This window comes from Poecilia formosa, unplaced genomic scaffold (assembly GCF_000485575.1).
Source record: "Poecilia formosa unplaced genomic scaffold, Poecilia_formosa-5.1.2 Scaffold126, whole genome shotgun sequence".
Classification (NCBI taxonomy): domain Eukaryota; kingdom Metazoa; phylum Chordata; class Actinopteri; order Cyprinodontiformes; family Poeciliidae; genus Poecilia; species Poecilia formosa.
Window position 1 is genome coordinate 471,351 of NW_006800065.1, and position 12,734 is coordinate 484,084.

A 12,734-nucleotide genomic window follows, 5' to 3' on the forward strand; every position below is an offset into this window, starting at 1 on the left:
AGGAAGTTAGGTGGAGCTAAACAGAGAGGAAAAACTTGAAGAAAAACTGTTAGAAGTTAAAAAAGACATGAGTCTAAGAGAGAGGCTCACTTTCCAGTCAGACAACAACCCTAAACCCACAGCCAGAGGTGCAAAAAAATGGCTTAGATCAAAGTATATTCATGTGTTAGAAAGGCCAAGTCAAAGTCCCATAAACCCAACAGAGAATTGATATTAACAGATGCTTTTCCTCCAATCTGGATGAGTCCAAGGTGTTGGGCAGGAAAGAACAGACCAAATTTGTAATTCTTTGCTAGAAGCACATGCAATAAGACCACCTACAGCTGTGACAGAAGGAAAATATGCTTTTACAAAATATTGATTCAGATGCACCGAACATGCAAGAAAACAACACTGTTCAGATTTTATGCGTCAAAGGATGTTTAACATAATTTATCCTTTTTGTTTTTTCACATCCATATTCTTCTTTGCATTGACCTAGCACATCCAATGCAGGGTGTATAAATACTTGCATGGTAATGCAAATGAGTCTTTGGTGTAACTGAACAAAAAAACCTCATAAAGCATGACTTGGTAACAGACAGTGGCTTGAGGGAGTTACGAAGATAAAAACAGGGTTATAAATAAAGCATTACATCTAAGAAAGTCACATCTCTAAACTGCTGAGGCTATTTCTTGTTATGTTGGATCAAATCAGTAAATAATAGTTATTAAAAACAGCTGTGTGATGGAGAGTTTGGGAATGGAGTGCATCCGCTGCTGATGTCGTATTTTTAAAAGGACGAGAGGACGGGCGTGCGGTCTGAAATGTCTCTCTGTGTTCGTGAGGAAAAGATGGCAGGGAGGATGCTGATGAGCACGTGCATGTGACTGCACACAATCCAGCCCCGGCTCTGTTGTTGCTCCCCCCCACCCATGTTGTCAGGCAGGCTTTGGTCACATGACTGTGAGGCAGCGCCTACTGCAGCTATGAATCACTGCATCATCGAACCACCGCTGGACAGGAAGGAGGACGGAAGCTTAACGGAGGAAGGGATGGAGAGGGCACGGATGCAGGAGGAGCACAGGAGAGGTGATGGAGATGAGACACATGTGAGGCAAGAATGACAAAGTGGAACGGCGCAATAGGAAAACAAAAGGATTCGTGGCCATCATCTTTTAAGCACAACTGCACATTTTCCCAACCTGTCATGTGCTTGCTTGTGCTAAAAGGCGTTCTGGTGATGCGCTTCTCAGTGTGCATGAATACATGATGGGCAGTCACAGCAGAGACGTTTGGAAGACAGCCAGGTAGCTGATTCATACAAAATAATGTTGATCTGTACAGTTCAGTAAGAAAATATTCTCCATCCTCAACCAAAATCTGATCCACAAACACTAATGCTGACATGACAACATACAATACAGTCCAACTGAGATCTGAAATCTTTTACAAAAAGCGAAGTTGTCAGCCATAGTAAACATTTCATTTGAAAATTGTTTAAATTGGCACTAAAACAAAATGTAGACCAAAAGTTTGAATTTTGTTTATTATATTTCTCCAGAAAAAGACACTGTGGATCTTTACTAGATTGGAGATTAGAAATTGGCCACAACATGCACAGGAAAAAGAAACAAACAAAAAAAAAAAAAAAACACCATCGGTGATACCATTTAGAGAGGATATATATTACAACAGTCAAGTAAATTGACAGAGAAATAAATATAATCTTTCATATTTATCATGACCTGTGCTTCATTCCTTATCTACCTTTGTGCACACATTTAATCATTTTTCTACTAATAAGTTCATCTTTGCAGGACTGTTTTTCTTTATTTTATCCTCTATTCACTTTACTAAGCTCAGGTAAATTTGGCTAATAATCCTAATGCGATCAGATCTATTTTGGGCATCTGATCTCTATGCCTGAGGATTAGAGGTCTTTAACTGTACATACATGTGAAGTGCAATTGAAAACACACGTATACACACATGCGTCTTCTCTTGCTATGAGATCTTGTTTACTAGTTTGACTTGTCTTCATTTTAAGGAAGTAAATATTTTAAGCGCAACTTAAAAAACAAAACAAAACAAACAAAAAAAAAAACCCTGAACAAACTTATGAAATATTTCCCCCAAAATTTGAAGATAAAACCAGAATTAGAGGAAATCCGTTCACTCCTTTTAGACACATCTTATATGTGTGAGCTTTCACCAAAAATAGACAACATATCTGTTGGCGCATCCTATGAAGCTCCTATTTCAGTGTCTGTCTGACAGTACAGATGGCCGACTGTGATGCATGCTCTCTGTCTTCCTACAATGACATTGAAAAGCTACACATCCTGCTAAGTGTGGTATGGAAACCAGCGTCCTGAGAAAGGGGTAGAATGTTGACTGCACCAAAGTTACTGATCCCTCGTTCCTCTGCAGTGCTACAGCATCACTGCGAATCACAATGCTGGCCCAACCTGCACAGAACTGACGCATGCCCTCTGCAGAGACTGTAAACAAGGAATGCCTAAGCAAGACAGGGGAAACAACAACAAAGAAAGGGAAGCAATGGCAGGAAGGGGACCTGAAGGAATGCTGAATGCGTAGAGAAAGAAGTGCAGAAAGGACAAAAAGTTAAGTTAGCACACAGGATGCTAGGTTCCTGCAGCATCCAGGCTTCATGTAAAAGGAAATGGAGGCTGGCATAACAGCAGGCATAAATAAGGAGTGGTCACAGGGGAGAGGTTTTTCATCTGTTTTTTACAGAGGAAGAGGGTAAAAAAAAAGAAGGCAAATTAAAGAAGTGGGAACTGGCCCTGCTTTATGAATGAGCATGAGGGAAAAAAAAAAAAAAACAAAAAAAAAAAACAGGGTCTGAGGCAAGCCTAAAGTCAAGGTTTGGCCTTACTGTCAAAGCTCCTCAGTAGGGACAGTCTGTACACGCAAACATCATAAAACATGGATGACAGGAAACAAAAAAAAAATCCAGAGTGGAAGAAATGTAGCATCAGAGTAAGAGATTGTGCAAGAAAGGGAAACATGATTTCCCCCCCTGACTTCAGCAGTGCTACTGACCAGAGACAAGGTCAGAACAGGAGGATGTGTGTGCGTGTTTGTGTGTGTGTGTGTGTGAGAGAGAGAGAGAGTGAGTAAGAGAGAGAGAAAGAGAGAGAATGAGAGGGAGGGGAAGAGAAGGAGCTGGTGTGGTACACAATATCAGCACAAACAGTCTAAAAATGGCCCAACATTCCTGATGCACTGGAAAATAAGATGTCTGCAGCAAGATCGCTCTTCATGCCGCTTAATGGGTCAAATATCAAGACAAAGCCTTTGATAAATCCATTTATCCAGTCTTTACACTTCCATGTTTCTGCACATTGACTTTACAATGCAATTGAAGCTTATGGCACAAAAAGTAGTTACAAAATTGGGCTGGGAAATATAATCTGAACCTAATCCTTATGCTTGTTGAGGGGGTCACGGGATGTGATTGTAGATCTTAAGAAGGAAAGTGACTGTGTTCCCCAGAGTGGGGACACATATCCCTCTGACACCTCTTTTGGCATGAAAGGTGCCAGATAATGCTTTACTGGCTGTTCATTCCTTGAATAACAAGCAAGAACTGTATCTGTTTTCTCAGCGTAAGGTCAAGCTGATTCCCAGGGAGGACTGAACTCCTCAGGGGCTGCACCTCGTCACCTCAGAGTGAGATGGTCAAGGGTGAGATGGTCAAGGCAAAGTTGTAAGGAGTATGGTGTCTAGTTTGAGATCTCAGAGTATTATTTTTGCAGGTCTTATGGTCATATTTGCAACTTCAGGCCAATAGGAGTGTGTGAAATAAAGAGATCTCAGAAGCCTTAAGAGCAAAGTCTTTTGGCTTTTAGGGTGCCTCCTGAACGAGTTCTTCTGGGAGTCTCTCCAGGCACATCGAACTGGTTGGAGACCCTGGGGCAGACCAAAGATTTGCTGGAGGGGTTACATTTATGTCTCTTTATTCATGGAGACATCGGGGGGTGAATCAGAATGAGCTGTAGAACGTTGCAGAGGAATTTCGAGGATTCCTTTCTGTAACTTTTACCTAATTAGAAATAATGGATGGATAAATAGAAGAATCTGCTGTAACCAAAATTACAGACTTTACAGATTGTTTAGCAATTGCCTTGCCACCCACCCCAGCAATCACCTAAATCAGCACCGTTGTTTATGTAAATTATTTCTTCACTGGAAAATATCAGTACCAACCAACATTTGGGTTCATAAATTGCAATCTGATCTGAACCAAACACAAGTATATATCATTCTGACACAACATCTCATATAAACAGCCCAGTTAATCAGCAGGATGTGATTTCTCCTTGCATTGCACCTACAGGTTTACGACCCTGTCACACATCCTGCTATGTGCACCTCAAGCCCGTGACCGGCACTGACAGCTGGCACCTTCATATTTCATTTGGAGTGATAAAACCAATCTACTTCTATAATAACCAGGACTAACTGTGCGAAGAAGGACTGAAATGGATATCTAAAGACACACAACAGAGCCAAGAAACTGGAGTAAATCAATTAATCAGATTTACTTTAAGGAATGAGGAAGGACGGTCCTGGATTGAAAGTCATAAAAAGCACAGCATTCGATTGTGTACACGTTAGGAGTATGTGCTTGTTCCTGAAAAGAATGACAAGATGTGTCACGCTCTACTGAGCTGGACAGCTGCCGACGTGCTTAGTGACGTCTCTTACATGCTGAAAATGAAATCGTGGCATTCTGAAATAAATTTATTTTGTGTGCTGATATGCAAAAAATAAAATAGTAGTCTTCCTTTAGGGCGTCATCTTGTGATGTTTGTGTTAATGTTAAACAGAGGAGTTGCTAAATCAAACAAGCCAGCGTATGACCTCATCAAAGCAAACATGCAACACATCTGGTTCTGCAGTAAAAAAAGAAAAAATATATATTGTCAGATATAGAGTCTTTAATAAGGTCAGAGGAAATGTGAATGAAACTTTCAGAAAATTTCCCAATGCTTGCCCTCTGGGTGATCTGAGGGGAAAAAAAAATCCACAATATGAGTCAGAGACAAAAAGTTCTCAGTTCTGCTGAATGACACACAAAAGACTCATGTGTTGTCCTTCATTCTGAAACTCTCTACTGTGGTTACAGGAAGGGTTTGTGTGTGCAGAACAATGTGATTATGGCAAATGTTTGGTGTTTTCCATTTATTAGTGTCTTGTTCTGTTTAAATAGTAGCTAGTAGTAAAAAGAAAGTCTCACTTTAGTTTTCCTTTTGATAATTCTCAATTCTCCAAATTACCCTCGGACTTCCCACTATGTGTCAGAGTTGCCTCCCTTCCCATTTGGGGGGAGGATAAACACAACATATGGTGTGTGTCATCAGTGGAAACGATGGTAATCTTCCTCTTTGTATAAATGCATTACCTGGTCACATGTTATTTCTAAATGTTTAGCAGAGCACTTAGTCATTCCAGCAACTAGAAGCCCAGACAAGATCCCGACGGTATGGAACCCTCCTGCAGACATATGTCAGGGTAATAACAAGTCTTACTATCTGAATATGAGTTTGTTGTCATTAAGGGTTACCAGTCAGAACCTTTTACCGGCAAACATACACAGAAATGGACTCAGTGTGCTGAAGTTCAAAAGAAAAGTGAAAACAACTTTAAGCACAAAGCAGGGAATCTCTCCTCCCTCTAAAAACTTTAACCTCCGGTCAGAGTTAAAGTAATCCACTACATACAGCATTACTTCTCTGAGAACAACTGTTAAAGAAGAAGGCCTTATTTTGCCATTGTTTTCCATTTGTCCAAGATACAGTGGGTTACTGGTTTGCAGGAAGACTCAGACATCGACCTCTACCTACAAGATGTAGCTCCTTCTGTGGTATCTGGAGGTTTCCCCCGTATATATGTATATATTTCTCCAGAACTTCTGATCAGGAAACATCCTGAATACCTTGCAGAGGAGCACAGCCTCTACTGACTGACCTGCGAGTGAACTCATCAGAAACCCTGCGTCAAAGATCAGAAACGGTTTCATTATCAGTAAATCTGGGTGAATCTTTATATTTCTTTCCTCTAATTGAACTAAAGCATTATTCCAGCTCTCATTCAAGAATCTTTCGGTGTGTGTATCATAAATGAATAAGTACTACTATTTTTGTTCATCTATAAAAAAAAAAATAACAGACGATTCAATACAAATCTTGAATTTGAATTTTGCATTTAAAGAACTATTTTGGGATTGATAGTTTAGCCTACTGATGGTCTGTAGGCGAAACCATCACATAATTTGTATCAACAACAAAAAAGCTGAATAATAAGAATTTTTTAGGCTATCTCTAAAAGAAAGTGGGACTATTTTATTGTTCAACACTAAAAGTGAACTAATTTGTCACTACAGATAGGTCCACTGGATTCACTCTCCCACTTCGACACATCAGAACTGAAGCAGGGGAAGTGAAAACCTCTGGTCCATCTGCCAGACTGGCTGGCCGGCTGCCCCATCACAGCAGCAGAGATTATCTAGGCTTAAGGCAAGGAACCAGTCGCCTGGCCTCCAGCCTGCTGGAGCAAACCAGAGGAAGCCCCAACCTGCAAACCCTGTGGCATCCCGCTCTACCTGCAGAGGTCCTCAACAACATTACCTATAGTCTCCAGCTGTCTCTGTCCTATATTAATCGAGGGATTTACTTAAGAGGGCATGTAGAGATATGATGTGACAGGTAGAAAAAAAACAGGACAAAATATGAATAGCTGCGTTGGTCAAACATATTCCTTCAGTTCAGTTAACTTAAGAATCAAGAGCATCTGTGAAAGAGGGTGAGCGCAGCACCTTAGGGGAAGCAGGCTATTAGTTCTCAATGGGATGTGAGGCGAGAGGCGGCCAGGCAGGAGGCGGAGGCTGCTGCCCATCCTTGAATACAGTCAATGCAGGTCTCCTGCTTCCTGCATTCACTTCCTGAACAAAGAGCCACAATGGTGTCCTTTGCTGTCTTGGGTGGCTGAGGCCGCTCCTGGCAATGCTCGGAGGGTAAGCGAGGATCGTGTGTGTGTGTGTGTGTGTGTGTGCGTGTGTTTGTGTGCAAGGAGTTAGCTGGCTCCAACGCCACACAGCTAGCCTGCACGTGCCCAACCTGTGGCCTGCCACTGGACAAACAAAGAGATGATGTCATGCTCAGCCAATAACAAAAGAGTGTGGGTCTGTCAGTCCCGCCCTTCTCACCCGGCTGGTTCCAGCCTTATCCAGCTTTAGCATTAATCACAAGCCTTATCCTCTTTACTGGGGGTGGGGTGGTGGGGAATGGGTAATAACAAACCAGCCATGGGGCAACTGTAGACAGGGAGAGGAAACAAGCTGTAAAGGAATGGGTCAGTGTTGAGAGGCCGTAGGCTATAGCTGAAAGAGACAGGCAGAGCTGTCATGCGACTGAAAGTGAGAGAAAGGAAGAAGCATGGCTCCGTGGGGTGCCACAGTGTGACATCTGCCGAGCACACGGCCTCACACAGAGATGAACCCAGCAGACTCGAGCTGGCAACACAGAAATGAAACTTAAACTGACTGAATTCAAAACATATCCGACGTCATACCTCTGCAGCTGCAGACAGTTTAACTCCTTCGGGGCTGGCTCTTTGTTGTTGCTTTCCCATGCATACTGCAGCTAGACATACGTATTCGCAAGCCAAAGTAGCAAAATTATCAGACAAGAATCTGTTGGCGGAGATGAGTCAAACCCTCTGAGCTGCAGGATTTTCCGTCTGCCCTTCAGGGCAAAGACAAACCCTAATTGAGGCTGAAGCAGAACACAAGCAGCTGCAGAACCTCCAACCATTCTGGGTGAAATAACATAAAAGATCTCGACTGTCTTCAAGTGAAGATTCTCTGTTGATTTTTCTTCATCTGTACATTTTGATGCCGCTGAGATTTTACACAGGACTTCTGATATGTTGCATAAACTCATAGTGGGTATGGCTATCTTAGAAATTTGGGACTTTGAGAGACTCATTGAACTTTTTTCTGAGATGGAGTAAATATGAAAATAAATAACTTGAGTTACTTTCGAAAAAATTTAATTCATGGTGGATATTTTTCCTGACAAAACTGCACATGCAACCTTGAACACATCTTGCTAAAGTTTGGATAAATATTTCTTAAGAAGTTGCAGAATAACCCACACTCCTTTTGACACCATCAGCAAGGCCAGGCTGATTGGGAGTGACAGGGAAGGTTAAAACAATTAACATTTCCACTAATGCTGTCTGACTATTTGACCTTTACTCATTTAAATAGTCGAGCGTTCAAGCTGTGAATCAGACACAAGTCTGCCACAAATCTATGACACAAAGACACAATCTATGGACCGTGTCATGATTATGTTTTACGCAACCAAAGACAAATATTTCTGATCTGCTCCTGGCAACACCAGTGTAACACAACACAAACAACAACTGGACTTTATGTCATTCTGCGCCACACCTCCTAGCCTAGTTTACATCACCTGTTTAAACTATTGGGTGTAACGAGCTTAAATAGCTAAAAATAACACAAGGAACCAGGAAGAACACATTCTGAATTTGCCTTCAGCAGCTTGTTATCATGTTCACTTACTCATGTAAAGCTGCAGTGAGATCCCTGCAAACACAAATGATACGGAGAGACCAAACAAGTTTCCCAACCCTCCCCACCAAGACTTCCCCTCTCAAGCATCCTTGAGAGGAGCAGAGACTAAAAATACAAGAGTAGGCACACCACAGGTGGACAAGCCATGGAAAAAATAAACCTTTCATATTCAGAGGAAGAAGTCATGGAAAACAAGAGGATTTGATTTCAGGGACACCAATAAGCAATAAACATACAATAAGCCCATCTGCCAAATATGGCGTTCCCCCCAGCCCCCAACCCCAGGATGTGATGCAGGCTTGCAGAGAGGACTCAGATCCCGAGCCCTACTTTGATTCAAAAAGCCGGCAGAGCTTCTTTTCAGTAATTCTAGTTTAGCAACATTTCAAGAACTTCTAATTTAAGAAACCTTGCAGTTAGAGCAGATGCATATATTTGATGACAAGCACATCTTGACCTACAAACAGCACATTCCCCCTGCATGCTCTCTGCTTCTGTATATTTGAACTACATTGTTTTCAACATTGTTTATGTCCTAAAACTGGTTGCTACAACAAAAAAACAGAAAAAATCCAGTTGACATTGAATTCTCCAGGTCAATAAAGTGTTAACAAAGTTAGCTTTGCATAGTGATTCCACAAAATAGATGTTTTAATGCATAAGTGGGGATTGTAATTTCTTAATTTTTTTTCACAGAAAAAGAATGTGCTGAAAGTTTCTTTAAGTTTTCATGTGTTATAGTCCTTTGAAGAAAAAATAACATTAATCAAAAATTTAAGAAAGACAAAAAAAACCCTGAAATTTGGTATCTGCCTGGAAAAGGTTGATTGGTACATCTCTAAATTTGATTAAATTATAGTGGTTTAAATGAGACAAACATATTAGACTCACATATTACTGTGTTGAAATTTGACATTTTGTTTTACTTCTCAGTTATTAATAACTTTATAGGAAGTAAAAATGAGAAAACATTCCCCTTTAGTAAAAAACAACACAGATATATGTCAGCAGCACTATGTAGCTTCTCTAAATTGAGCAGGAAGCAGAGGGAAACCACATTTCTGGATCCATCCACCAGCATCTTTAAATTTCAGCTGCCTCGCCCTCATCTACATGCTTGAACTTGCCATGAATATCGTCAACTCATTTGCCAAGAAGGTTCCTGATCTGTGGCATCAGCTGCTGTGCAGCTTTAACTCACCTTCACTTTGCCATTGGGCTGCAGCAGCTCGGTGACGGAGACCTTGTCCTGCTGCAGTCGCCTCTTCACCAGCTTGGAGTAGCAGACATTGACCGCACCTTGCACGTGTGACGCGTTGTACTCAGAAAAGGTCCTGCTGTCGATCACCAGCAGGCGGCCCGTTCCTCTCTGAATGAGGCTCGCCAGGCGCTTGATGTCCATGGCGCTCCGCTTGTTGGGAGCTTTCTCCCCTGCCATGATGTAAGGAAGGGCTGAGTGGTTGTGAAGGGTAAGAAAGAAAGAATAAGAGGAAGAGGGGTAGGCTTAAGGGGGGAGATGGAGGAAAAGATGGGGAAAGGGAGAGATCAGTGGAGAGGGGCTACCACCGGAGCGAGCGCCAAGAGATCCATGGTGCCTACGAAACAGAAGATAAAGATAAAATGTAATAAACATCAGTAATAAATGTTTATTCTGGAGGAATTACTGATGAACAGTCACAGTTAAAAGAAGCTAATCACCTGAGAATCATAAAAATTGCAGGTCAGTCCTCGTTTTGAACAGCTCCAAAGTGACAATGATGTCTCTTTTATGCATACATCTCAATGCCCATGGGGAAATTATAAACTATTTTTATAGACTTTGTATCATCTTTTATTAGCACACTTTGAGCCTCTCACTTATAAAAATAACCACAATGCTAAACATGAACACAAGTTATTTAAAGACTTTAACAGCCAACAGGATCACTTTTCAGTGCCGGGATATGAAGGAACATCTTGCTTCAAAATAATAAAAGAAAGAAGCCACAACCTTAATTTAGACTTTCACAACAATGAAACACAGGTGTGTGTTTATGTGTGTGTGAGAGTTTGGTGGCTGTTGATCCCAGATCTCCTCAGCAGCAGCTCATGAAACAGGAAACTGAGAGTGTGAGTTAAATAAAGCCGGGGGAATTCAGAGAGCAGGTCTGGACACAGGCAAACGACCTGTGTGACATCCTCTGATAGTGTGTGTGTGCGTGTGTGTCAGACAAACATCCATAAACTTGATGAACCGCCTCCTCCTATCCATCATGTCCAATCACTCCAAACTCCTCTCCGCTCACTCCCACCATCACACTCACCAATTTAACATGAGACATGCAATCATTGATCATGTTTGCATTTGTGTGATTAACAGCGTGGAAACTAGTCTATGCTTTAGGGTCATGAGGAAACCAAAGTGCAATTTGTTTAGGTCAATAGTGGGATGAGAAAAACACTTCACACTTAGGATGATGTCTCCAGTCAACCAATGGTGGTGCGACAAGCGAGAGGCTCAGAATGTGAATGGTGCCGCGTTGTTTTATTTATCTACACGCACATGGTGTGATGAAAAATTGATGAGCTCAGTTTCATTTACCCCAAAGCCTAAATGGGGCTTTAAAAGAGAGAGTGGAGGAGACAAAGTTGTAGAAACAGATAAGGAATGGTAAGAAGATAAACACAAGCTCCTCGTTATTTAACTGAGGACTTTAGGAAAAAAACAACTTTACATCATGCTTTTAGTGATATAAGGAGACACAACTGGGAAGTGAGAAAGGAAAAGAAAAAACAAAGCAAATGGTTATGCCTTCTAATTGGCTACAACATATGAAGACATTCAGACAAACCTGCTCTGCAACCTTTAACATCTATTCAGGAGAAAAGAGAAAGGAAAAGATGCTACGCACTGAGAACGATCTCTAACAACCTCAGCATGCGTGAAAAAGTGAAAAATTAGTTAAAGAGAAAACAGGAGAGTCTGAGTTAAAATATACTGAAAATAAAATAATTAAAAACCCCACATGCTGTTACCTTAATGTACAATGCTTGATAAAACATTCATAGCCTTATACAAATGTGAAGTTTGTTCACATTTTCATTCATCCTTTATCCTAAAATAAAATTCAGTGCAACCAATCACTCAGAAATCCCCTAACATGAAACCCACCAGAAAGGACAGCGGTAAAGTCGTGTGTAAAAAAGGGTTATAAATAGGTTATAATGCTATAAAACAAGACGTAAAGCTTTAAATATTTCACAGAGCACTGTACAAGCTGCGATCCAAACAACTGTAAATATACCCACCCCATTTCTGTTCACCCAAGCTGCCAAGTTGGACAAAGAGAGGCTTAATCAGAGAAGCAGCCAGGATGCCATTGGTAGCGATGAGCTGCTGAGAGCTACACCTCAGGTGCTTAAAGGACAATGATTAGCTGTGCAAAACAGCCTGGTCTTTGATGAAGAAGAACAAAGCCAGAGCAATGTGAAGGATATACGAACTACAAACATGAGACCAAAAGTTTTTGCACATAAAACCTAGACATTCCTCAACATCTGTCTTAAAAAGGTTTTGCACATGAGCTGGCCAAACACAACCAATATAAACCTGCATTCTGGAAAAAATTAAGACACCACTGCAAAATTACCAGTTCTCCAATTTTACTCTTTACAGGTATATTTTGAGTTAAATGCACATTGTTCTTTAATTCTATGAGCTACTGATAATATGTCTCCAAAATTCAGTGGAAATATTTAGTATTTATTTGCAGAAAATGAGAAATTGTCAAAATAACGAAAAAAGATGGTGCCCTTTCAGACCTCAAATAATGCAAAGAATACAAGTTCATATACATTTAGAAACAACAATACCAATGTTTTAACTCAGGAAGAGTTCAGAAATCAGTATTTAGTGGAATAACCATGAGGTTTTCAATGGGGTTCAGTGCAGTCTCTTATTTTTTTTTCCAGAGCTGTAAGTGGATGGACCTGCCAACTCATAGCAGAGGCAGAAATCAGGAAGAAAAGATGGTGCTGGGTAGGGCACACCCAAGACAAACAGCCAGCAAATATCACAGGCAGTGGAAACCCCACGGCAAGTAAAAGAGAGGAGGTCCAAGAAACATCTGGAGACGAGACTTC

At 41.1% G+C, this 12,734-nt stretch overlaps 1 protein-coding gene across 3 annotated transcripts in view; it reads right to left on the minus strand.

Annotated features, from left to right (window-relative positions):
• The window catches only part of dusp8a (dual specificity phosphatase 8a), a 46,926-nt gene that overhangs the window by 27,184 nt on the left and 7,008 nt on the right, over positions 1-12,734 (minus strand). For all 3 annotated transcript variants that reach the window (XM_007561399.2, XM_016676071.1, XM_016676072.1), the window contains exon 2: positions 9,814-10,207. In XM_007561399.2, the coding sequence (XP_007561461.1) occupies positions 9,814-10,050 (237 nt within the window). In that variant the 5' untranslated portion in view covers positions 10,051-10,207. The remainder of the gene's footprint in view (positions 1-9,813; positions 10,208-12,734) is intronic.